The sequence below is a fragment of the Tympanuchus pallidicinctus genome, unplaced genomic scaffold (assembly GCF_026119805.1).
Source record: "Tympanuchus pallidicinctus isolate F22 unplaced genomic scaffold, pur_lepc_1.0 scaffold11, whole genome shotgun sequence".
In the NCBI taxonomy this organism is placed as follows: Eukaryota; Metazoa; Chordata; class Aves; order Galliformes; family Phasianidae; genus Tympanuchus; species Tympanuchus pallidicinctus.
The window spans coordinates 1-26,636 of NW_026294627.1; the positions used below are offsets into that span (position 1 = coordinate 1).

At 54.5% G+C, this 26,636-nt stretch overlaps 1 protein-coding gene and 3 long non-coding RNA genes across 42 annotated transcripts in view; 2 read left to right on the forward strand and 2 right to left on the reverse strand.

Moving 5' to 3' along the window:
* Nucleotides 1–464: 464 nt before the first annotated feature.
* Nucleotides 465–26,636, forward strand: part of CLPB (caseinolytic mitochondrial matrix peptidase chaperone subunit B) — a 31,078-nt gene continuing 4,906 nt past the window's right edge. The window contains exons 1-11 of one of the 39 annotated variants that reach the window (XM_052671062.1): nucleotides 465–566; nucleotides 4,138–4,252; nucleotides 17,979–18,747; nucleotides 18,978–19,069; nucleotides 19,116–19,184; nucleotides 19,231–19,391; nucleotides 19,438–19,483; nucleotides 19,691–20,001; nucleotides 20,252–20,296; nucleotides 24,282–24,443; nucleotides 25,944–26,100. In XM_052671062.1, coding sequence (XP_052527022.1) covers nucleotides 19,720–20,001; nucleotides 20,252–20,296; nucleotides 24,282–24,443; nucleotides 25,944–26,100 — 646 coding nt within the window. In that variant the 5' untranslated portion in view covers nucleotides 465–566; nucleotides 4,138–4,252; nucleotides 17,979–18,747; ... (3 more) ...; nucleotides 19,438–19,483; nucleotides 19,691–19,719. Of the gene's footprint in view, nucleotides 567–4,137; nucleotides 4,253–17,978; nucleotides 18,748–18,821; nucleotides 18,909–18,945; nucleotides 19,070–19,092; nucleotides 19,392–19,437; nucleotides 19,484–19,690; nucleotides 20,002–20,251; nucleotides 20,297–24,281; nucleotides 24,444–25,943; nucleotides 26,101–26,636 lie in introns of those variants that run through there. The other 38 variants (XM_052671066.1, XM_052671074.1, XM_052671071.1 and 35 more) reach the window with 38 other exon arrangements.
* LOC128074850 (uncharacterized) lies at nucleotides 16,317–17,113 on the reverse strand. Its single transcript, XR_008203478.1, has 3 exons — nucleotides 17,013–17,113; nucleotides 16,785–16,930; nucleotides 16,317–16,430 (listed from the first exon to the last, which is right to left on the reverse strand). It is a non-coding gene; the product is annotated as an uncharacterized LOC128074850 (long non-coding RNA).
* LOC128074848 (uncharacterized) lies at nucleotides 19,190–19,593 on the reverse strand. Its single transcript, XR_008203476.1, has 2 exons — nucleotides 19,406–19,593; nucleotides 19,190–19,220 (listed from the first exon to the last, which is right to left on the reverse strand). It is a non-coding gene; the product is annotated as an uncharacterized LOC128074848 (long non-coding RNA).
* Nucleotides 22,983–24,271, forward strand: LOC128074849 (uncharacterized). Its single transcript, XR_008203477.1, has 4 exons — nucleotides 22,983–23,045; nucleotides 23,220–23,255; nucleotides 23,547–23,776; nucleotides 23,886–24,271. It is a non-coding gene; the product is annotated as an uncharacterized LOC128074849 (long non-coding RNA).

The window sequence follows — 26,636 nt, forward strand, 5'->3', positions numbered from 1 at the left end:
TGTGTCCTTCCCATTCCCTTGGTGCCATATTCATGTCCCTCCCATTCCCAGGTGCCATATTTGTGTCCCTCCTCTTCCCAGGTGCCATACTGGTGTCCCTCCTATTCCCTTGGTGCCACACTCATGTGTCCCCTATTTCCCCACATCTCTGCCTCCTGACCTTGTCCTGCCCAGCTCTTTGCACCCGCTCCGCTGTTTCCCAGCACAGAACTGGGACCAGCTGGTTCTCAGCACGCAGGTTCGGCTCTCTGCCGGCCCCCTCGCAGCTCCCCACAGCAGTTCCGTCTCTGGGCTCGACTGGCTCCTCGTTCCCAATGTAACCCCAGAGAAGAGAGGGTTTTTCCCCTGCAGCCCCCAGGGTTGTCCCTGCGTGCTCAGAGCGGAGGTCAGAAGGGCAGAGCCACGCAGGAGACGCGCTGCGCTGAGCCCCAGGCCTCCCTGACCTCCTCCCTTCCTCCCTGCCAACAGGTGCCAACCCCCTGCAGAAGAACGAGATGGGCCACACGCCGCTGGATTACGCCCGCGAGGGGGAGGTGATGAACCTCCTGAAGGCATCGGAGGCGAAGGTGAGCTGAGCTTCGCAGCGCTTCTTCCGTGCGGGATCGGAAATCCCTGGGGACCCAGCTGAGGTTTGAGCTGCCGTTCTCCATCACGGGGTGGGGAGAAGCTTTGCCCCCCAGCTTGGGGCTGGCAATGCTCCCTGCTGCCCTGGGAACGAGAGCACGAGGCGCCGCCTTGCGCCACGTCAGGCTGCGCTCTGCAGCTTGGGGGTTTCAGTTTGCCTTTGGGAAAGAAGGCAAACTGAAGAGGAAGAGGACTTGGAAGCTGGGGGAAAGAAGGCAAACTGAAGAGGAAGAGGACTTGGAAGCTGGGGGCGATCGATGGTTGGCGAGGTGGCAGGGACTGCATTGAGAAGTGATTCGGCCAGGTGGCCAAATCTGCGCCCCCCCAGGATGGCAGAGAGGAGCTCAGAGCCACATCCGTGTCCTGAGCGTGGAACGCTGGCGTTCCGTGCCGGGTGGAAGGGGGAAGCCGCAGAGCTGGGAGGCTGCAAAACCGAGCTCAAAATCCTTCGGATCTTTATGGGAGGAGGAGGAGGAGGAGGAGGAGGAGGAGGAGAAGGAGGAGGAGGAGGAATCGCTGCTGGGCAAATGGTCCCCAGGGCGCAGCGCTGACAAAACCTGCTCCAAAACAGCCCGAAAAGACGCCTCGGATTTTACGCTTTAACAAATAGACCGGGGAGAGAAAGGAGATATATTCCTGCTGCAGATGATGGTCGGTGCGTATAAAACATCAGGCAGCCCAGGCAGCTGTGATGAACGCAGCACCGGGGGGGACGCGGCGCTCCGGGGGTCGCAGCCGCCCCCAATTCCTGCGCTCCGCCGAGAGTCTTTGAGAATTTATTGCTCGTTTTAATCACTGCCGCAGAATGAATTGGCAGAGCCGTTACCGAATGGGCACGGCCCATAGATTTTATTTACATATCCCGGTGACAGAATAACAAGGGAGTTTTCATATGTATTTTTAATTTATTTGGATCTCACTCGCGCTCGTCGCGGCTTCCCCGCGCCCGGCTGGCGGAGGGGAGCCGTGAGCTGAGCAGAACGCGGAGCTCTGGAGGAGCAGCCCTTGGAGTCGCTGCCATCCTGCGTGCCACAGCACGGGCCGCAGGGCTGCGTAGAGCCATAGATCACAACCATTTGAGTTGGAAGGGACCCCTAAAAGCCGTCTGGTCCACTGGTGGGACCCCCACAGCTCCATCAGGTGCTCAGAGCCCCCTCTCCGTTCATCCTGTGCGTCGCCAGCCTTATCAGAAACACTTCTTCATATCCACTCTAAACCTGCCCTCTTGTTGTCTCAAACCATTTCCTCTCGCCGTGTCACTCAGAGTCCCTCCCCTTCTTTCTTATGGCCCCCTTTAGCACCAGGCTCCCTTTAGAACCAGGCCCCCTTTAGAACCAGGCCCCCTTTAGCACCAGGCTCCCTTTAGAACCAGGCTCCCATTAGAACCAGGCTCCCTTTAGAACCAGGCCCCCTTTAGAACCAGGCCCCCTTTAGAACCAGGCCCCCGTTTAGAACCAGGCCCCCTTTAGAACCAGGCCCCCTTTAGAACCAGGCTCCCTTTAGAACCAGGCCCCCTTTAGAACCAGGCCCCCTTTAGAACCAGGCCCCCGTTTAGAACCAGGCCCCCTTTAGAACCAGGCCCCCGTTTAGAACCAGGCTCCCTTTAGAACCAGGCTCCCTTTAGAACCAGGCTCCCATTAGAACCAGGCCCCCTTTAGAACCAGGCCCCCTTTAGAACCAGGCCCCCTTTAGAACCAGGCCCCCTTTAGAACCAGGCCCCCTTTAGAACCAGGCTCCCTTTAGAACCAGGCCCCCTTTAGAACCAGGCTCCCTTTAGAACCAGGCCCCCTTTAGAACCAGGCCCCCTTTAGAACCAGGCCCCTTTTAGAACCAGGCCCCCTTTAGATCCAGGCCCCCTTTAGAACCAGGCTCCCTTTAGAACCAGGCCCCCTTTAGAACCAGGCCCCCTTTAGAACCAGGCCCCCTTTAGAACCAGGCCCCCTTTAGAACCAGGCTCCCTTTAGAACCAGGCCCCCTTTTAGAACCAGGCTCCCTTTAGAACCAGGCTCCCTTTAGAACCAGGCCCCCTTTAGAACCAGGCCCCTTTTAGAACCAGGCCCCCTTTAGATCCAGGCCCCCTTTAGAACCAGGCTCCCTTTAGAACCAGGCCCCCTTTAGAACCAGGCCCCCTTTAGAACCAGGCCCCCTTTAGAACCAGGCCCCCTTTAGAACCAGGCTCCCTTTAGAACCAGGCCCCCTTTAGAACCAGGCTCCCTTTAGAACCAGGCCCCCTTTAGAACCAGGCCCCCTTTAGAACCAGGCCCCTTTTAGAACCAGGCCCCCTTTAGAACCAGGCCCCCTTTAGAACCAGGCTCCCTTTAGAACCAGGCCCCCTTTAGAACCAGGCTCCCTTTAGAACCAGGCCCCCTTTAGAACCAGGCCCCCTTTAGAACCAGGCCCCCTTTAGAACCAGGCTCCCTTTAGAACCAGGCCCCCTTTAGAACCAGGCCCCCTTTAGAACCAGGCCCCCTTTAGAACCAGGCCCCCTTTAGAACCAGGCTCCCTTTAGAACCAGGCCCCCTTTAGAACCAGGCTCCCTTTAGAACCAGGCCCCCTTTAGAACCAGGCCCCCTTTAGAACCAGGCTCCCTTTAGAACCAGGCCCCCTTTAGAACCAGGCCCCCTTTAGAACCAGGCCCCCTTTAGAACCAGGCTCCCTTTAGAACCAGGCTCCCTTTAGAACCAGGCCCCCTTTTAGAACCAGGCCCCCTTTAGAACCAGGCCCCCTTTAGAACCAGGCTCCCTTTAGAACCAGGCTCCCTTTAGAACCAGGCCCCCTTTTAGAACCAGGCTCCCTTTAGAACCAGGCCCCCTTTAGAACCAGGCCCCCTTTTAGAACCAGGCCCCCTTTAGAACCAGGCCCCCTTTAGAACCAGGCCCCCTTTAGAACCAGGCCCCCTTTTAGAACCAGGCCCCCTTTAGAACCAGGCCCCCTTTAGAACCAGGCCCCCTTTAGAACCAGGCCCTCTTTAGAACCAGGCCCCCTTTAGAACCAGGCCCCCTTTAGAACCAGGCCCCCTTTAGAACCAGGCTCCCTTTAGAACCAGGCTCCCTTTAGAACCAGGCCCCCTTTAGAACCAGGCCCCCTTTAGAACCAGGCCCCCTTTAGAACCAGGCCCCCTTTAGAACCAGGCCCCCTTTTAGAACCAGGCCCCCTTTAGAACCAGGCCCCCTTTAGAACCAGGCCCCCTTTAGAACCAGGCCCCCTTTTAGAACCAGGCCCCCTTTAGAACCAGGCCCCCTTTAGAACCAGGCCCCCTTTAGAACCAGGCCCTCTTTAGAACCAGGCCCCCTTTAGAACCAGGCCCCCTTTAGAACCAGGCCCCCTTTAGAACCAGGCTCCCTTTAGAACCAGGCTCCCTTTAGAACCAGGCCCCCTTTAGAACCAGGCCCCCTTTAGAACCAGGCCCCCTTTAGAACCAGGCTCCCTTTAGAACCAGGCTCCCCTTTAGAACCAGGCGCTCCCCTCCTTGCTCAACGCCTTCCTGCTCCCAACGCTTTCTCCCCTTTGCAGTTCCAAGAGGAGCAGCGTCGCCGGGAGGTGGAGGAGCGCCGCAGGTTCCCCCTGGAGCAGAGGCTGAAGGAGCACATCATCGGCCAGGAGAGTGCCATAGCCACGGTGGGGGCAGGTGAGGTCCCAGCCGCGTTTGTCTTAGGAGCGTTACTCACTCACAGCTCACTGGTGGCTCTGTGTGGCAGTTTGCACATAAACGCCCCCCTCGTGGGGGGTTTCTCTGTGCTCCTCACCCACGTGGGGCTTTGTTCCATGGAGAAAATAGGAGCGCATGTGGTTACGCTTCGCACGGAGCCAGAGATCCATAGGGGACCTCTGGAGATCCCCCAGTCCATCCCCCTGCTAAAGGAAGTTTCCTAGAGCAGGCTGCAGGATCCCCTCTCATCCTTCTCTCCCCCAGCTGCTCAGCCTTCAGCCTGTCCCCACCACGAGCTGCTCCAGGCCCCCACCATCTCTGCACCCTCACCAGGCTCTCCCCAGCAGTTCCCTTTCTGCTTGGAGCCGGGGAGCCCAGCCCTGGGTGCAGTGTTTCAGATGTGCCCCCCCAGGGCAGAGCAGAGGGAAGGAGCAGCTCCCCATCCTGCTGCCCGCACTCTGTGCATCTCAGGTGGCCTTCTTGGCCCTCGTGGCACAACCTGTGGTCAACCTATGGTCAACTGTTGACCAACCAGGACACCATTGGCCTTCTTGGCCACCAGGGCACACTGCTGCCTCACGGCCAACCACTGATCAACCACTGATTTACCCTTGGTCCAAAATATTGCTCAGCTGTTGGTCAACTGTGGGTCAGCCATTGGTCAACCATTGGTCAACCATTAGTCAGCTCTTGGTCAACTGTTGGTCAACCATTGGCCAGCTGTTGCTCAACCATTGGCCAACCATTGGTCAGCTGTTGGTCAAGTATTGGCCAACCATTGGTCAGCCGTTGGTCAAGTATTGGCCAATCATTGGTCAGCTGTTGGTCAACCACTGGCCAACCATTGGCCAGCTGTTGGTCAACCATTGGCCAACCATTGGTGAACTGTTGGTCAACCATTGGTCAGCTGTTGGTCAACCATTGGTGAATTGTTGGTCAACCATTGGCCAACCATTGGTCAGCTATTGGTCAACCGTTGGCCAACCATTGGTGAGCTGTTGGTCAACCATTGGCCAACCATTGGTGAGCTGTTGGTCAACCATTGGCCAACCATTGGTCAGCTATTGGTCAACCATTGGCCAACCATTGGTGAGCTGTTGGTCAACCATTGGCCAACCATTGGTGAGCTGTTGGTCAACCATTGGACAACCATTGGTGAGCTGTTGGTCAACCATTGGCCAACCATTGGTGAACTGTTGGTCAACCATTGGCCAACCATTGGTCAGCTGTTGGTCAACCATTGGCCAACCATTGGTGAATTGTTGGTCACCCATTGGCCAAGTATTGGTGAGCTGTTGGTAAATCATTGGCCAAGTATTGGTGAACTGTTGGTCAACCATTGGCCAAGTATTGGTGAACTGTTGGTCAACCATTGGCCAACCATTGGTCAGCTGTTGGTCAACCATTGGCCAACCATTGGTGAATTGTTGGTCAACCATTGGCCAAGTATTGGTGAACTGTTGGTCAACCATTGGCCAACCATTGGTCAGCTGTTGGTCAACCATTGGCCAACCATTGGTGAACTGTTGGTCAAGTATTGGCCAACCATCATCCAACCATTGGTGAGCTGTTGGTCAACCATTGGCCAACCATTGGTGAGCTGTTGGTCAAGTATTGGCCAACCATCGTCCAACCATTGGTGAGCTGTTGGTCAACCAAGACAGCCAGGTGCTTCTCTGCAGAGCTCCTATAGGTCAGCTCAGCCCTGCCCTGCTCTGTGTGCTTACTCCTTGGCTGTGTGAGCGACGTCAGATCAGTAGAGACCCTTGGCAGGTGGATTCAGAGGAGCGCTGCCCCGCTCTCCTCCCTCAGCATCCAACAATTCGCATCCCTGGCCCGGAAGCTGCAGCTCTGTGCAGAGCAGCATCAGGCGGTGAATACCTGCCCTACCTCCCGTTGGTTCCAGCCTCCCTCGCACCTCCTGGCAGCGTGCAGCAGCGCCTTTCTCTGCAGGCCTTGTCGCCGTGCTTGGAATTCCGTGTTTTCCCCTGTTAGAAAAGAAATGAAGTCGTAAGGGAGCGGGGAGCCTGGCCTCTGGTGGCTGTGCTGGAGGATACAGGCTTGCGGCGCTGCTGGGGGGAAGCGCTGACGTTCTGATGGAGCTGGGGGGGGGAAAGAAAAAAAAACCAGAGCAGCTTTTCGGGCCAGCAATTCCTGCAGCCTCCCTGCAGCCGAATGCAGGGCTTCAAAGCAGGCAGGGAGGGCCGAGGTCAGAACGGCAAGCAGGGCTCTGTCACGGATCCACAACCCAGGCTGTGATGCTCACAAAGGGGGGTGCAGGGCCGGCTCAGAGCCCTGCAAAGCGCAGCAGACACCCTCTGCTCCCACAGCGGCTGTGCCTGGGGGCAGCGGCGCGGGCTAATTGGGAAGCTTTGATTAATGGGCAGCGCCTGCTCCTGACACAGGTGGTGTTTGCGCGCATTAAAGCGGCCGCCTTTATGGAGGTTTCTCTTATTGAATTAGAGGGAACGCGCTCGATCCCCCCGCAGCCTCAGGACATCAGACCAAAAGGTAGAGGAAGAGGCTCCGACCTCCTCCTCCCCCCTCCTCCCTCCTGCCCCCAGTTTCTTTCAGGAAGGCTCAATTTCCAGACGCGACTCTTGCTTCCCAGCGCTCGTGCTTCTCTCTGTTCCCCCTGCTTTCTGCTGCCACGCCGTGGGCTCCACGGCCCCACCGACGCGTTTCATTTGTAACAGCTCCCTAATTGAGGAATTGGATTTAATCCGCGATCCAAGCAGCTCCAGGGCAGCGCAAAGGGGACGGGAGCTGCGTGCGCATGGGGCGCTCACACGGCACAGCGTGCCACAGCCCAGTGCCACCAAAGGCATCCTGGGGGGCAGGAAGCCTGCTGCCATCCATGGGAGATGTGACAGAGCCCAGCTCTGCGTGCTGCCCCACAGAAAGGAAGGAGGGGGGGCTGAGAGCTGGGGGGGAACGGGGCAGCTGCAAGGGAACAGCGTGCAGCACAGGGATGGAGGTGATGGAGGTTCAGCATCAGCAAACTGATAGGGGACATTGCACCTTGTGTGGTGACACACAGACACCTCCACCAAACTGATAGGGGACATTGCACCTTGTGTGGTGACACACAGACACCTCCACCAAACTGATAGGGGACATTGCACGTTGTGTGGTGACACACAGACACCTCCACCAAACTGATAGGGGACATTGCACCTTGTATGGTGACACACAGACACCTGCACCAAACTGATAGGGGACATTGCACCTTGTAATGTGACACACAGACACCTCCACCAAACTGATAGGGGACATTGCACCTTGTGTGGTGACACACAGACAGCTCCACCAAACTGATAGGGGACATTGCACCTTGTAATGTGACACACAGACACCTCCACCAAACTGATAGGGGACATTGCACCTTGTGTGGTGACACACAGACACCTCCACCAAACTGATAGGGGACATTGCACCTTGTATGGTGACACACAGACACGTGCACCAAACTGATAGGGGACATTGCACCTTGTGTGGTGACACACAGACACCTCCACCAAACTGATAGGGGACATTGCACCTTGTAATGTGACACACAGACACCTCCACCACACTGATAGGGGACATTGCACCTTGTATGGTGACACACAGACACCTCCACCAAACTGATAGGGGACATTGCACCTTGTAATGTGACACACAGACACCTGCACCAAACTGATAGGGGACATTGCACCTTGTAATGTGACACACAGACACCTCCACCAAACTGATAGGGGACATTGCACCTTGTGTGGTGACACACAGACACCTCCACCAAACTGATAGGGGACATTGCACCTTGTGTGGTGACACACAGACACCTCCACCACACTGATAGGGGACATTGCACCTTGTATGGTGACACACAGACACCTCCACCAAACTGATAGGGGACATTGCACCTTGTATGGTGACACACAGACACCTCCACCAAACTGATAGGGGACATTGCACCTTGTAATGTGACACACAGACACCTCCACCAAACTGATAGGGGACATTGCACCTTGTGTGGTGACACACAGACACCTCCACCAAACTGATAGGGGACATTGCACCTTGTGTGGTGACACACAGACACCTCCACCAAACTGATAGGGGACATTGCACCTTGTATGGTGACACACAGACACCTCCACCAAACTGATAGGGGACATTGCACCTTGTATGGTGACACACAGACACCTCCACCAAACTGATAGGGGACATTGCACCTTGTATGGTGACACACAGACACCTCCACCAAACTGATAGGGGACATTGCACCTTGTATGGTGACACACAGACACCTCCACCACACTGATAGGGGACATTGCACCTTGTAATGTGACACACAGACACCTCCACCAAACTGATAGGGGACATTGCACCTTGTGTGGTGACACACAGACACCTCCACCAAACTGATAGGGGACATTGCACCTTGTATGGTGACACACAGACACCTCCACCAAACTGATAGGGGACATTGCACCTTGTGTGGTGACACACAGACACCTCCACCACACTGATAGGGGACATTGCACCTTGTATGGTGACACACAGACACCTCCACCAAACTGATAGGGGACATTGCACCTTGTAATGTGACACACAGACACCTCCACCAAACTGATAGGGGACATTGCACCTTGTGTGGTGACACACAGACACCTCCACCAAACTGATAGGGGACATTGCACCTTGTGTGGTGACACACAGACACCTCCACCAAACTGATAGGGGACATTGCACCTTGTATGGTGACACACAGACACCTCCACCAAACTGATAGGGGACATTGCACCTTGTATGGTGACACACAGACACCTCCACCAAACTGATAGGGGACATTGCACCTTGTATGGTGACACACAGACACCTCCACCAAACTGATAGGGGACATTGCACCTTGTATGGTGACACACAGACACCTCCACCACACTGATAGGGGACATTGCACCTTGTAATGTGACACACAGACACCTCCACCAAACTGATAGGGGACATTGCACCTTGTGTGGTGACACACAGACACCTCCACCAAACTGATAGGGGACATTGCACCTTGTATGGTGACACACAGACACCTCCACCAAACTGATAGGGGACATTGCACCTTGTGTGGTGACACACAGACACCTGCACCAAACTGATAGGGGACATTGCACCTTGTAATGTGACACACAGACACCTGCACCAAACTGATAGGGGACATTGCACCTTGTGTGGTGACACACAGACACCTCCACCAAACTGATAGGGGACATTGCACCTTGTGTGGTGACACACAGATACCTGCACCAAACTGATAGGGGACATTGCACCTTGTGTGGTGACACACAGACACCTCCACCAAACTGATAGGGGACATTGCACCTTGTGTGGTGACACACAGACACCTCCACCAAACTGATAGGGGACATTGCACCTTGTGTGGTGACACACAGACACCTCCACCACACTGATAGGGGACATTGCACCTTGTATGGTGACACACAGACACCTCCACCAAACTGATAGGGGACATTGCACCTTGTAATGTGACACACAGACACCTCCACCAAACTGATAGGGGACATTGCACCTTGTGTGGTGACACACAGACACCTCCACCAAACTGATAGGGGACATTGCACCTTGTAATGTGACACACAGACACCTCCACCAAACTGATAGGGGACATTGCACCTTGTGTGGTGACACACAGACACCTGCACCAAACTGATAGGGGACATTGCACCTTGTAATGTGACACACAGACACCTCCACCACACTGATAGGGGACATTGCACCTTGTATGGTGACACACAGACACCTCCACCACACTGATAGGGGACATTGCACCTTGTAATGTGACACACAGACACCTCCACCAAACTGATAGGGGACATTGCACCTTGTAATGTGACACACAGACACCTCCACCAAACTGATAGGGGACATTGCACCTTGTATGGTGACACACAGACACCTCCACCAAACTGATAGGGGACATTGCACCTTGTATGGTGACACACAGACACCTCCACCAAACTGATAGGGGACATTGCACCTTGTATGGTGACACACAGACACCTCCACCAAACTGATAGGGGACATTGCACCTTGTAATGTGACACACAGACACCTCCACCAAACTGATAGGGGACATTGCACCTTGTATGGTGACACACAGACACCTCCACCAAACTGATAGGGGACATTGCACCTTGTATGGTGACACACAGACACCTCCACCACACTGATAGGGGACATTGCACCTTGTATGGTGACACACAGACACCTCCACCAAACTGATAGGGGACATTGCACCTTGTAATGTGACACACAGACACCTCCACCAAACTGATAGGGGACATTGCACCTTGTGTGGTGACACACAGACACCTGCACCAAACTGATAGGGGACATTGCACCTTGTATGGTGACACACAGACACCTCCACCAAACTGATAGGGGACATTGCACCTTGTGTGGTGACACACAGACACCTCCACCAAACTGATAGGGGACATTGCACCTTGTAATGTGACACACAGACACCTCCACCACACTGATAGGGGACATTGCACCTTGTATGGTGACACACAGACACCTGCACCAAACTGATAGGGGACATTGCACCTTGTGTGGTGACACACAGACACCTCCACCACACTGATAGGGGACATTGCACCTTGTAATGTGACACACAGACACCTCCACCACACTGATAGGGGACATTGCACCTTGTATGGTGACACACAGACACCTCCACCAAACTGATAGGGGACATTGCACCTTGTGTGGTGACACACAGACACCTCCACCACACTGATAGGGGACATTGCACCTTGTAATGTGACACACAGACACCTCCACCAAACTGATAGGGGACATTGCACCTTGTGTGGTGACACACAGACACCTCCACCAAACTGATAGGGGACATTGCACCTTGTGTGGTGACACACAGACACCTCCACCACACTGATAGGGGACATTGCACCTTGTGTGGTGACACACAGACACCTCCACCAAACTGATAGGGGACATTGCACCTTGTGTGGTGACACACAGACACCTGCACCAAACTGATAGGGGACATTGCACCTTGTGTGGTGACACACAGACACCTCCACCAAACTGATAGGGGACATTGCACCTTGTAATGTGACACACAGACACCTCCACCACACTGATAGGGGACATTGCACCTTGTAATGTGACACACAGACACCTCCACCAAACTGATAGGGGACATTGCACCTTGTAATGTGACACACAGACACCTCCACCAAACTGATAGGGGACATTGCACCTTGTAATGTGACACACAGACACCTCCACCACACTGATAGGGGACATTGCACCTTGTAATGTGACACACAGACACCTGCACCAAACTGATAGGGGACATTGCACCTTGTATGGTGACACACAGACACCTCCACCAAACTGATAGGGGACATTGCACCTTGTATGGTGACACACAGACACCTCCACCACACTGATAGGGGACATTGCACCTTGTAATGTGACACACAGACACCTCCACCACACTGATAGGGGACATTGCACCTTGTGTGGTGACACACAGACACCTCCACCAAACTGATAGGGGACATTGCACCTTGTAATGTGACACACAGACACCTCCACCAAACTGATAGGGGACATTGCACCTTGTGTGGTGACACACAGACACCTGCACCAAACTGATAGGGGACATTGCACCTTGTAATGTGACACACAGACACCTCCACCACACTGATAGGGGACATTGCACCTTGTAATGTGACACACAGACACCTGCACCAAACTGATAGGGGACATTGCACCTTGTATGGTGACACACAGACACCTGCACCAAACTGATAGGGGACATTGCACCTTGTAATCTGACACACAGACACCTGCACCAAACTGATAGGGGACATTGCACCTTGTGTGGTGACACACAGACACCTGCACCAAACTGATAGGGGACATTGCACCTTGTAATGTGACACACAGACACCTCCACCAAACTGATAGGGGACATTGCACCTTGTAATGTGACACACAGACACCTGCACCAAACTGATAGGGGACATTGCACCTTGTAATCTGACACACAGACACCTGCACCAAACTGATAGGGGACATTGCACCTTGTGTGGTGACACACAGACACCTCCACCAAACTGATAGGGGACATTGCACCTTGTGTGGTGACACACAGACACCTCCACCACACTGATAGGGGACATTGCACCTTGTAATGTGACACACAGACACCTCCACCAAACTGATAGGGGACATTGCACCTTGTGTGGTGACACACAGACACCTCCACCAAACTGATAGGGGACATTGCACCTTGTAATGTGACACACAGACACCTCCACCAAACTGATAGGGGACATTGCACCTTGTAATGTGACACACAGACACCTGCACCACACTGATAGGGGACATTGCACCTTGTAATGTGACACACAGACACCTCCACCAAACTGATAGGGGACATTGCACCTTGTATGGTGACACACAGACACCTGCACCAAACTGATAGGGGACATTGCACCTTGTGTGGTGACACACAGACACCTCCACCAAACTGATAGGGGACATTGCACCTTGTATGGTGACACACAGACACCTGCACCAAACTGATAGGGGACATTGCACCTTGTGTGGTGACACACAGACACCTCCACCAAACTGATAGGGGACATTGCACCTTGTATGGTGACACACAGACACCTCCACCAAACTGATAGGGGACATTGCACCTTGTAATGTGACACACAGACACCTGCACCACACTGATAGGGGACATTGCACCTTGTAATGTGACACACAGACACCTCCACCAAACTGATAGGGGACATTGCACCTTGTGTGGTGACACACAGACACCTCCACCACACTGATAGGGGACATTGCACCTTGTAATGTGACACACAGACACCTGCACCACACTGATAGGGGACATTGCACCTTGTAATGTGACACACAGACACCTCCACCAAACTGATAGGGGACATTGCATCTTGTGTGGTGACACACAGACACCTCCACCACACTGATAGGGGACATTGCACCTTGTGTGGTGACACACAGACACCTCCACCACACTGATAGGGGACATTGCACCTTGTAATGTGACACACAGACACCTGCACCAAACTGATAGGGGACATTGCACCTTGTGTGGTGACACACAGACACCTCCACCAAACTGATAGGGGACATTGCACCTTGTAATGTGACACACAGACACCTCCACCACACTGATAGGGGACATTGCACCTTGTGTGGTGACACACAGACACCTCCACCAAACTGATAGGGGACATTGCACCTTGTAATGTGACACACAGACACCTCCACCAAACTGATAGGGGACATTGCACCTTGTGTGGTGACACACAGACACCTCCACCAAACTGATAGGGGACATTGCACCTTGTGTGGTGACACACAGACACCTCCACCAAACTGATAGGGGACATTGCACCTTGTGTGGTGACACACAGACACCTGCACCAAACTGATAGGGGACATTGCACCTTGTATGGTGACACACAGACACCTCCACCACACTGATAGGGGACATTGCACCTTGTGTGGTGACACACAGACACCTGCACCAAACTGATAGGGGACATTGCACCTTGTATGGTGACACACAGACACCTCCACCAAACTGATAGGGGACATTGCACCTTGTGTGGTGACACACAGACACCTGCACCAAACTGATAGGGGACATTGCACCTTGTAATGTGACACACAGACACCTGCACCACACTGATAGGGGACATTTGAGGAACATTTTGGTGGGCTGGTGGTGATGGTGGATGTTTGGACTTGATGAGATCTTAAAGATCCTTTCCAACCTTGGATTATTCTGCAATTCAGTTTCGTTTTCCAGCCCCTTTTGGATTGAAGCACTTTGTGGCAGGACTTCCTGCAGCTGAGTAAGGAGGGATTAAAGGAAAGGGCTGTGAGGTTTTCAGTTTAGTGGTTATGATTCTTGTAGGCGATCTCCTTTTAATCTTAAAATGAGGAGTTTTCATCGTGCTGGGCCGTTACAGTGCTGGAATCAGCTGGAGTGACAAAGCTGGAAGAAAAAGGACGAGCAGGAATGTCGCCCTGCCCTGACCTGAGGGAAGCTGTAATTCAGACGAGGTGGGATCCCCTGCAAGCGCTTTCTTTTGGTGTTTGCAGTCTGGGTTGTAGCAAGGAAGGCTGGTTGGGGTCCAAGTGCAGGTAGAACACTGGGACCGTGCCATCAGGTCAGACAGGAGCAGGAAGGGGCTCATCCCCCATCCCAGGTCAGGGACATCAGCTCCTGGCACCCCGAGCCGGGCGGTCCGAGGAGCAGCACGGAATGAATTGATTTGATAAATGGACATTTATTACGCTCACAAATTGGCTGAAACCAATTTCGGTCACATCAACCCCTGATAACTGCTGGGGTATTGATTTGTGTAAAGTAATACAGTGAATTTATCAGTTCAATAGCAGGCTGAAGGGCCTCTCGGAGACGCAGCGCTACAGTTACGTCGTTACGGATGGACAAAATAAACTGGGAGCGCGGCGGCAGCGCTGGAAACGGCTCCGAAGAAGAAAACCCGGCTGCCATCGTTGGCCTCTTCGCGTGGACGTTGGGCCTGAATTCCATGGGGAAGCGCGGCCTGCCCCCCACGTCTGCCATCCCTGCAGCTGAGCTCGCCCAGAGCTTCGGCGCAGACCTATGGAGTGGCAGCGGAGAGGAGCTGGATTGAGAACCCCAAGGGAAGGAGCGTTCCTGACGGCTTCCGGAGCTTTGCCCACGGGTTCTCAAGATCAGAAGCTCCCCATCCTTCAGACTGCTGTGCTTCGTCCCTAAACTTTCTTCCTCTTCCCAGCTCCGACCCTGCAGAGTTTGGAGGCGGAGAGCTGTGGGACGGCAGCCCTCTGCGTGCATGGCCAGAACGGTTTTCCAAAGTTCAGGACTGGGCCGTGTGCTGACTTTAAGGCAGCTTATAGGAAAGCTTTTACGCCTCGTCGCTCTGTCCATGTACGCAAGGCGCCCTGGGCAGCGGCAGTCAGCACCTTCCAGCCCAGCACGGCACTGAATCACAGGCAGTAACCTCGTGGCAGCCGTTATGCACGGTGTGTATCAGGAGGCAGCCGAGCTCGTATCCATAAAGCCTGATGTCCTGCTGAACAAAAAAGCGCTGCGCTTCACCTCGCCGCCTCCGCGGCGCCGCGCGGGCTGACCCCTGCCACTGGTCACTCCGTGCCCCCGAGCAAAAGTTTATTACCTTTATTATCTCCGCTGAAATAGCTGCAGAAATTGTCGCTGTCCTCGTTATTCCCCATCCATTAAAAACGACGACGACTGAGCGCAGGCGGGAGGCAGGGCTGCTCGGCGTGGAGATGCTCAGCAGTCGAGTCAATCCTCAGCCCTCCCGGCGTTCGTGCTGCTCTTGAGTGCCTTCCCTGTTCACCTCCTGCTGGCAGAGGCGACTTGTTGCTGTCCGTCCGTGGCTTTGTTGCGCGAGGATTCGCCCCATGTGCTGATGCTGTTGCTGAGGTTGTGTTCTCGTAGGATGGAATCGTGGCATCGTTAGGGTTGGAAAAGATCTCCGGCATCATCACAAGTTCCAACTCCATCCCACCCCACTGTGAGCCGTGCCCAAGGGGCGGCGGGGTCACCATCCTTAGAGGTGTTCAAGGAGCGTTTAGGTGTTGTGCTCAGGGCAGTGGGAAGTGTTGGCGATGGGTGGACGGCCGGACTTTGGAGATCTCGGAGGTCTTTTCCAGCCTTGGTGATTCCGTGTAGTCATTGAGGTCAGAAAACTCCTCTGAGATCCCCGAGTTGAACCCCGTCCCATCCCCAAAATGCTGACTGACCACAGCCCTCAGCGCCACATCGCCGCGGCTCTGAGCGCCTCCGTGGATGCTGACACCCCGCTGTGCCGCTGCCCAACCACGCGCAGAGAAGCCGTTCCTGATATCCAGCCTGCCCTGTCAGCACCGTTGGATGGGATGCAATGAGAGGTGATCGAGTCCAGCTGCCATCCTCACCAGGCCCACTTGTAGAATCACAGACCCACAGCACTGGGAAGGTTGGAAATGACCTCCAACCGCCAACCCAGCATCACCGTGCCCCACTGAGAGTCGTGGAATCAGAGCTGTGAAGGTTGGAAATGACCTCCAACCGCCAACCCAGCACCGCCATCCCAATAAGAATCCTGGAATCAGAGCTGTGAAGGCTGGAAATGACGAACCCAGCACCACTGTGCCCCACTGAGAGTCGTGGAATCACAGCTGTGAAGGTTGGAAATGACCTCCAGTGTAACTCAGCTGCCAACCCAGCACCACCATGCCCACTAAAAGCCATGGAATCAGAGCTGTGAAGGTTAGGAATGACCAACCCAGCACCACTGTGTCCACTAATTGTCATGGAATCAGAGCTGTGAAGGCTGGAAATGACCTCCAACCGCCAACCCAGCACCGCCATCCCAATAAGAATCCTGGAATCAGAGCTGTGAAGGCTGGAAATGACCAACCCAGAACCCCTGTGTCCACTAAGAGTCATGGAATCACAGCTGTAAAGGTTGGAAATGACCTCCAGTGTAACCCAACCACCAACCCAGCACCACCATGCCCACTAAGAGTCATGGAATCACAGCTGTAAAGGTTGGAAATGACCTCCAGTGTAACCAACCACCAACCCAGCACCGCCATGCCCACTAATTGTCATGGAATCAGAGCTGTGAAGGCTGGAAATGACCTCCAACCGCCAACCCAGCACCACCATCGCAATAAGAATCCTGGAATCAGAGCTGTGAAGGCTGGAAATGACCTGCAGTGTAACCAGCCACCAACCCAGCACCGCCGTGCCCGCTAAGGCAAAAGGCCGATGTTCTGAGCCGGTGCCCATTTCTCCCCCCGCGGCCCCATGCTGCCTGCTGGCGCTGCTCTGTTTGTTGCTCTTGGCTTAGAGCTCCCTTCCTCCTCTTCCACCTCTGTAGAGCAGCCTTTTGATTCAGTGCCTGCTCAGATTGAGGGGGGTAAATCACATCTGGGCTGCTTGTAGGAACCCGGATGGGGTGAGAGGCGTCTCCCCAGCGCCGCAGACCAGACCGGTGCAGCAGCAGGGCTGTGCTGTCGGAATTAGGGCAGGGGAGCAGATGTTTGGGCCTCCAAGCCCTCGTTGTGTTGTGACAGAAGTAGGCATTTCCCCTCGGTGCCTTAACCTTTGGCGTCACCCATGGAGACAAACCGCCTGCCTCAAGCCGGAGCTGCAGCCTTCCCTCCTTTCATATGCACGCGAGAAGTAATGCAAGAAGAAAACACCGACCAACAAATCAACAACAACGAGAAAGGAAAAAAAGAAAAAGGCTTGTGCAGAGCTGCTTTATTCACAGGAAGGCTGGCTGAGCTCAGAGCTGGAAGCCCGGCTCAGCCCCTGTCCCCCCTCCTCGCCGTCTCCCTGGCAACGCTGAGTGCACATCCTGGAAAAGTTTATCCGAAATCTGCTCTGGGCAGCTTTCCAAATCCATGCTAACCTGATTAGGTGTCTCTGGGGCCTTTGCTGGCTAATCAAATTAGGTAGCACTAATGGCAGGGAGGACTTTGAGTGGGCAGAGAGCAGTAAAACATAGTGTATACTTAGTGATAATTATACTTGCTTTTGTGTCATTGATTTATACGCCTTCTCCCCCCCCCCCCCCCCCGACTTTTGTTCCCCTGGCAGCTATTCGGAGGAAGGAGAACGGCTGGTACGACGAGGAGCACCCGCTGGTCTTCCTCTTCTTGGGATCATCTGGGATAGGTAACGTCAGCGGGATGCAGAGCTGCTCCGCACCGCAGCGTCACAAAGGTTGCAGCAGAGCTGAATCCAACCCCATCATCGTGCGTCCCGCAGCTCCACATCCCTGCCCTTCTGGGACACCCCCAGGGTCCCCCCCCAACTCCCTGGGCAGCCGTGCGGCGCGTGGCCGCTCTTGGGAGAAGATATTTCCCCCTCGTAGCCCCAACCCGAACCCAAACCCCAGCGCCGTCCCAAGGAAGGGCTGCACGCCCCCTCCGCGTCCCCCAGGCGCCCATCCGCATCCCTCACTGCTCAGCCCAGCTCCGAAATGAGCATCTTCCCCTTGCAGGAGCACAGGCCCAGCAGAGCCCTGCTGTCCCACGGGATTCCTCGTGGCTGGGAGCTGTGGCTGCTCACAAACCCCGTCTCCTCCTGCTCACGCGGGCTCCGATGGCTCTGCGGCAGCATCGTTGTGTTGGTGCTGATAATATTTCTCCTCGAGCGGCGTGAAGCTGATTGGTTCATGAAACGGGCAGAACGGGTTTTACTTGGGGGGGTGAAGGGCGAGAAGGAAAGGAATTAGAAATCATGAGATCTCAAGTAACAAATGGTGGCATTCAAAGCAACACCGGCGCTTCTCCTCTCTGGGCAAGGGCAGGGGATAAGATGTGAACAAATACTGAGTCAAGATATGAATGGATATTGGAATAAAGTATGAATGGATGTTGAAATGAGATGTGAATGGATATTGAAATGAGATGTGAATAGATATTGAAATGAGATGTGAGTGGATGCTGGAATAAAGTATGAATGGATGTTGAAATGAGATGTGAATGGATATTGAAATGAGATGTGAGTGGATGCTGGAATAAAGTATGAATGGATATTGAAATGAGATGTGAATGGATGCTGAAATGAGTTGTGAGTGGATACTGAAATGAGATGTGAGTGGATGTTGGAATAAAGTATGAATGGATGTTGGAATGAGATGTGAATGGATGTTGGAATGAGATGTGAGTGGATATTGGAATAAAGTATGAATGGATATTGAAATGAGATGCGAATGGATATTGAAATGAGATGTGAGTGGATGTTGGAATAAAGTATGAATGGATGTTGGAATGAGATGTGAGTGGATGTTGGAATAAAGTATGAATGGATATTGAAATGAGATGTGAGTGGATACTGAAATGAGATGTGAATGGATGTTGGAATGAGATGTGAGTGGATGTTGAAATGAGATGTGAGTGGATGTTGAAATGAGATGTGAATGGATGTTGGAATGAGATGTGAGTGGATGTTGGAATAAAGTATGAATGGATGTTGGAATGAGATGTGAGTGGATGTTGGAATAAAGTATGAATGGATACTGAAATGAGATGTGAATGGATACTGAAATGAGATGTGAATGGATGTTGGAATGAGATGTGAGTGGATGTTGGAATAAAGTATGAATGGATGTTGAAATGAGATGTGAATGGATACTGAAATGAGATGTGAATGGATGTTGGAATGAGATGTGAATGGATGTTGGAATGGGATGTGAGTGGATGTTGGAATGAGGGATGAATGGGTATTGAAATGAGATGTGAATGGATACTGAAGTGAGATGTGAGTGGATATTGGAATAAAGTATGAATGGATACTGAAATGAGATGTGAATGGATGTTGGAATGAGGGATGAATGGGTATGGAGGCAGGAAAGCCGAGCAGCGGAGAGCTGTGTTGTGTGAGTGGACGCGCTGTGTGGGGCTGGGGGTGCCTGGAAGACCAAGGGCCAAACGCCCCACGTGTCTCCATGTCAGACGTTGTTCAGCTGACCGAGGCACCAAAAGCATTCCGTCCTTCCCCTGATATTCTTCCTCTGGAGAGGAGGCGGAACGCTGACCGTGCGCTTGTGTTTGCAACAGGTAAAACGGAGCTGGCCAAGCAGACAGCCAAGTACATCCACAAGGATGTGAAGAAGGTAAAGCTCCTCTCCCCCGTGCTGGTGGCAATGTGTGCTGGAGGGAGACCTCAGCCTCGCGTCCGCAGGCAGCGTTGGGCCGAGGGGGCGCAGCTGCTCCCCGTGGAAGGGTTTTCCATTGGAAGCTTTGGCCTGAGGACAAAGCAAACGGGGAGCCATGCAGCCACCTCCTTTGGAGAGCCTCCCAGATGTGACCAAAGTCGGAGTGTTTGCATGGAGACTCACGTGCTGTGCTTCTTTTCTCTTCCAGGGTTTCATCAGACTGGACATGTCGGAGTTCCAGGAGAGGCACGAGGTTGGTCCGTGGGATGGGGGATGAGTTTGGGGGGGTCTGGGGCTGGCAAAGCCCCAATCAGTCATTCTATAAAGAGCAAGTTTTCAGTTCCTCTCGTTCTATTTGTATCAAGCACAACCTTAATATCACTTTTTCTTTCACTTTCCAAGTTGCCTCTGCAGCTTCAGCTCAACAGGTGAGAGTTTCTCACGGTAGGGAATTGTAAGAGAGCCCTCTTCAGTTTTTACACCATTTCTGACTGAAACAGCAGTGCAAGGGAGTTGCTGGGCTGAGCTCTGAGCTGTGAGGCCTCCTTTGGACCTGCTTGAGAAAGGCGATGGCAGTGAGAGTGGGTTTGGTCTCTTCTCAGTGGTGGCAGTGACAGGATGAGGGGAAATAGCCTCGAATCGTGCCAGGAGAGGTTTAGGTTGGATATCAGGAAAAACTTCTTTACAGGAAGGATGTCGAGCGCTGCAATGGACTCCCCAGGGAGGTGGCTGAATCACCGCCCCTGGATGTGTTTAAAACCCGTTTGGATGAGGTGCTCAGGGACCTGATTTACTGGAGGCTCCTTAGGGTACAGCGGTTGGGTTGTGGTTGCACTTGATGATCTTTAAGGTCTTTTCCAACCCGAGCGATTCTGTGATTCTGTGAAAGCAGGAGCTGCTGCTTTGGTGTGGGCAGAAGCCAGCAGGAGGACGGGACCACGGCGTGGGCTTCTCCATCAGCCCTCCTTCTCAGCTGGTGGTGCTGCACAGAGGGGGATGGATGTGCGACCCACGTGTCCCAGCTCTCCTGCGGGGGGCTCAGGGGCTGCCCCCCAACCTGCTGCAAAATACAGCGAGCTGCTGATGGGGATGGAACCAGCCTGGATGTGGAACAGAACCTCCTGGAAGAGTTGTTAAAGCACAGGAGGGATGAGCTGGTGATCTGAGACCGTCAGCATGGTTGCAGCAGGGGGACGTCGTGCCTGACCCAAACGGCAGCCCTCTGTGATGGAGGGACAGCACTGATGGACAGAGGGAGGCTGGTTGGTGCCACCTCCCTGGCCTTGGGCACGGCCTCCCACCTCATCCTGATCTCTGAATCGGAGAGACGAGGGTTTGAAGGCGTTTCGGTGGATAAGGAGCTGGGTGGACGGCCGTGGTCAGAGGGCGGTCAGCGTGCTCAGGTGGGGCGGCGCTGAGCGGCGTCCGTCCCGGTGCTCCTCAACGTCTTCCTCGATGACATGGGGTGGGAGAAGGACTGGAGAGAAGGGCCTGGGGGTCCAGGTGGATGAAAAACCAACCGTGAGCGCACTGCAGCCCGGCACGCTTTGGGAGGAGGAGGAAGAGGAGGAAGAGGAGGAGAGCACTTCCTTCGAGCCGAGAGGCGAGGAGGGCAGCGCAGAGAGCAGCCAGGTGCTCGCATCTGCCCTGATGGATGGCCGTGGTGCCGGGTGCTGCCCAGCATCAGCGAGAAATGGAGGAAAAGCAGGCGGCGCCGACGGCTCAGTGCGAAGAAGGAGTCGGGAGCAGCGGTGTAAAACGCGAGACGTGAAACACGGCGCCCTGACAGAGACGGGAGGCAGAGCAGAGGGGAGGGATGGCGCAGAGAATTGCACGGGGAGCGATGCGCATTTCTCAAGCAAACAAGGATGGCGAGGTCGGGAGCAGCGGCCCTGGGGGCAGCCCTGCGCCGATGGGCGTGCGGAGCTGCAGCTGGGAGCCCTGCTTGGGGAGACCCCGGTGTGGCTGCGGGCGATGCTGAGGGCTCGGGGCTCTGCTCTGCTGCCTCTGCACCCAGCTGGGCAGGTTGAGCCACGGGAGCTTTGTGGCTTCAGGCCGGGGAAGGCCAGGCTGGAGACTGGGGAACGGTTCTTGGAATCATAGAATCATAGAATCACCAAGGTTGGAAAAGACCTAAAAGCTCATCCAGTCCAACCTGTTACCAACAGCTCCCACTGAACCACGTCCCTCAACATTCTTCTTCCAAAGAGGGGTGATGCGTTGGCACAGCTGCCCAGGGAGAGGGGGGGTCGGGGTCCTTGGAGGTGTCCCAGGGCCGCGGGGATGGGGGGCGCCGTCAGCAGTTATGGGTTGGGTTGGATTGGGGGATCTTGGAGGTCTGTTCCAACCTTTGTGATTCCGTGGTTCTGTTTAGGGCCAAGTCAGTGGATGGGTTGGGTTGGATTTGGGGATCTTGGAGGTCTGTTCCAACCTTTGTGATTCCATGGCTCTGTTTAGGGCCAAGTCAGTGGATGGGTTGGGGTGGGATTTGGGGATCTTGGAGGTCTTTCCAACTATAATGATTCTATGGCTCTGTTTAGGGCCAAGTCAGTGGACACAGCGGGATGGGTTGGGGTTGAGTTTGGGGATCTCAGGTTCCTTTTCCAACCATAATGACTTCATCGTTCTGTTTAGGGACGGGGTCGTTGGGGGTGGTGTGCTGGGTTGGATTGGGGGATCTTGGAGGTCTTGTCAATCTTTGTGATTCTATGGTTCTGTCTGGGGTCATGGAGCATGGTGTGATGGTTGGGTTGGGGCATCTCGGAGGCCTTTCCAACCGTAACAATTCTATGGCTCTGTTTAGGGCCAAGTCAGTGGGCACAGCAGGATGGGTTGGGGTTGAGTTTGGGGATCTCAGGTTCCTTTTCCAGGTGCAGTGATTCTATGGTTCAGTTTAGGGCCATGGTCTGTGGACACGTTGGGATGGGTTGGGGTGGGATGTGGGGATCTTGGAGGTCTGTTCCAACCTTTGTGATTCCGTGGTTCTGTTTAGGGCCAAGTCAGTGGATGGGTTGGGGTGGATTTGGGGATCTTGGAGGTCTTTCCAACCTTTGTGATTCTATGGTTCTGTTTGGGGTCATGGAGCATGGTGTGATGGTTGGGTTGGGGCATCTCGGAGGCCTTTCCAACCGTAACAATTCTATGGCTCTGTTTAGGGCCGCGGACAGTGGGCACAGCAGGATGGGTTGGGGTTGGATTTGGGGATCTTGGAGGTCTTTCCAACTATTAGGGCTGATTCTATGGCTCTGTTGAGGGCCATGGTCAGTGGGTACGGTGGGATGGATGGAGGTTGGCTTGGAGGATCTCGGATGCCTTTTCCAACCGTAATGATTCTATGATTCTATTGAGGAACGTGATCAGTGGACACGGTGGGATGGGTTGGGGTTGGACTTGGGGATCTTGGAGGTCTTTCCAACTATTAGGGCTGATTCTATGGCTCTGTAGAGGGCCGTGGTCAGTGGGCACAGGGGGATGGGTTGGGGTGGGATTTGAGGATCTTGGAGGTCTTTCCAACTATAATGATTCTATGGCTCTGTTTAGGGCCAAGTCAGTGGACACAGCGGGATGGGTTGGGGTTGAGTTTGGGGATCTCAGGTTCCTTTTCCAACCATAATGACTTCATCGTTCTGTTTAGGGACGGGGTCGTTGGGGGTGGTGTGTTGGGTTGGATCTGGGGATCTTGGAGGTCTGTTCCAACCTTTGTGATTCCGTGGCTCTGTTTAGGGCCAAGTCAGTGGGCACAGCAGGATGGGTTGGGGTTGGACTTGGGGATCTTGGAGGTCTGTTCCAACTATTAGGGCTGATTCTATGGCTCTGTAGAGGGCCGTGGTCAGTGGGCACAGGGGGATGGGTTGGGGTGGGATTTGGGGATCTTGGAGGTCTTTCCAACCTTTGTGATTCCGTGGTTCTGTTTAGGGCCAAGTCAGTGGGTGGGTTGGGGATCTTGAAGGGATCTTTTCCAACCTTCACCGTTCTGTGGCTGCCTGGCAGTGCTGGGCCGTGTCTGCAAAAGCATTTCCCCTGCCAGGATCACTCTCCTCTCTCCTGTTTTCGAACCCCCCGCGATCACAGCTGGGAGCGCCGTTGCTGCTGATGGAGGACAAACGTCCTTCGCTCCCCGCGCACCGCTTGCTGTCCTTCAAACTGCCTCCCAGAAGGGCTCGTTGCAGAGGATGGAGCTCTCCGTTTGCCCTCGCCGAAGCCCTGGCTCTGCTCTCACACATCCTCTCCCCCCGCAGGTGGCCAAGTTCATCGGCTCCCCTCCGGGCTACGTGGGCCACGAGGAGGGCGGGCAGCTGACCAAGAAGCTGCGGCAGTGCCCCAACGCCGTGGTGCTGTTCGACGAGGTGGACAAAGCCCACCCGGACGTGCTCACCATCATGCTGCAGCTCTTCGATGAGGTGAGAGCAGGGCTTTGTGCCTCTGTGCCGCTCCGCAGGCTTTTCTCCGTGCCTGGCGCCTGCCTCCGAGGAGAGCACAACAGGCGTCCGCCTCCTCCCAGCACGCAGCTTCTCCCATTCGTTTCTCAGGTCCCCATCCATCCTGGCAGGCAAACAAACTCCGGAGGTGTCGCGGAGTTTTGTTTTTCTTTTTGTAAGGATTAATAAGGCCATTTTTCTTGCATAGATCATCGCGGCGGCAGCTCAATGTGAAATCAATTCCTGCACCGCTCGCTTGACAGGGCAATAACCCAAATGTTAATCTCAAGCACCCAACGAGGATTTGTGTCACTGTGGTAGAGATGTGCTGCCGGAGACAGATCGAGGGGAGAGACAGCCTGGGGAGCAGCTCGTCGCTGCCTTCTGCTTCTCTCTCCCTCCTTTACTTTGTTAATCAACAGAAGGAGCACTTCTGAGTGGCTCCTGCGCGGCCAAACCAAAGCTTGCTCTGCCCCACATCTCCTGGCTGGGGGTGGGATGGGATGGGGATGGGGATGGGATGGAGATGGGGATGATGGGGATGGGGATGGAGATAGATGGAAACAGAGACAGATGGAGATGGAGATAGAGATGGTGGAGGTGGAGATGGAGGTGGGGATGGAGATGGATGGGATGGGGTGGGGTGGGATGGGATGGGATGGGGTGGGATGGGGATGGATGGAGACGAAGGCAGATGGAGATACAGATGGGGACAGATGGTGGAGATGGGGATAGATGGTAGAGGTGGAGATGAGGATGGAGATGGAGATGGAGATAGATGGAGATGGGGATGGAGATGGAGATAGATGGAGATGGGGATGGGATGGGATAGGATGGAGATGGGGATGGGGATGGGGATGGGGATGGGACTGAGATGGAATGGAGATGGAGATAGATGGAGATGGAGGCAGATGGAGATGGAGATGGCGATAGATGATGGAGATGGGGATAGATGGTGGAGGTGGAGATGAGGATGGAGGTGGAGATGGGGATGGGATGGGATGGGATGGGATGGGATGGGATGGGATGGAGATGGGGACTGAGATGGGGAAGGGACTGAGATGGAATGGAGATGGAGGTAGATGGAGATGGAGGCAGATGGAGATGGAGATGGAGACAGATGGTGGAGATGGGGATAGATGGTAGAGGTGGAGATGGGGATGGAGATGGAGATGGGGATGGGGATGGGGATGGGGATGGGATGGGATGGGATGGGATGGGATGGGATGGGGATGGAGATAGAGGTGGAGATAGATGTAGATGGAGGTGGAGATAGATGGGGATGGGGATGGAGATGGAGATGGAGAGAGGTGGAGGTGGAGGTGGGCAGGCAGCCATGTGGTCCCTGTGAGATGCTGGAATTCCTGCAGCTCGCCCCCTCCCCTCAGGGCAGCATAAGGAAGCCCATGGTGGGGGAAAGCAGAGCCCTGTGCCCCTGGGGTTCCCCGCTCACGCTGCGTTGCTGCCTCGGTGTCGTGGCAGGGCAGGCTGACGGACGGCAAAGGGAAAACCATCGACTGCAAGGACGCCATCTTCATCATGACCTCCAACGTGGCGAGCGACGAGATCGCCCAGCACGCCCTGCAGCTCAGGCAGGAGGCCGCGGAGATGAGCAAGAAGAGGATCGCAGAGAACTTAGGTACGGGATGGAGCTCGTGGGCCCCTCCAGCTGGGGGTCACGGAGTCGTTGGGGTCGGAAATGGCCGCCTGGACGGATGGTCCAACCGCCAGCCCCACATCCTGAGCCCAGCACAGCAGCACGGCCCGCGGGAGGAGGCAGGGATGATCCCACAGCGCCTCTGCTTCGGGTTTGCCCCTCTCTGAAGCCCCCCAGCTCTGTCTGTCCCTGCAGGAGGCTTTCTTACACAGCGGGTCCATTTGTCCTGTGCTTAATTTAGTGGTGATTAGGGCCGAGCTACGCTTTCCTTCGCCTGTTAGTGAGGACTGAGCCCCCACGGGGGCACCCGATGGCTTTCTACCTCTCTACCCCCACCTCACCCTCTGTACTCTGAGAATTGGCCGCCCCAGTTCAGATCCTCCAAGCTTCCATCGGAGCAGCAAAAGGACAAAGCCTGGCTGGCGCTGAACTTTGAAGAATCGCATTTCCAAATGCCAAATGCTTTTCTCCCGAACGACGAAAGCATCGGATTTTAATTTCTGGATCTGTACGAAACA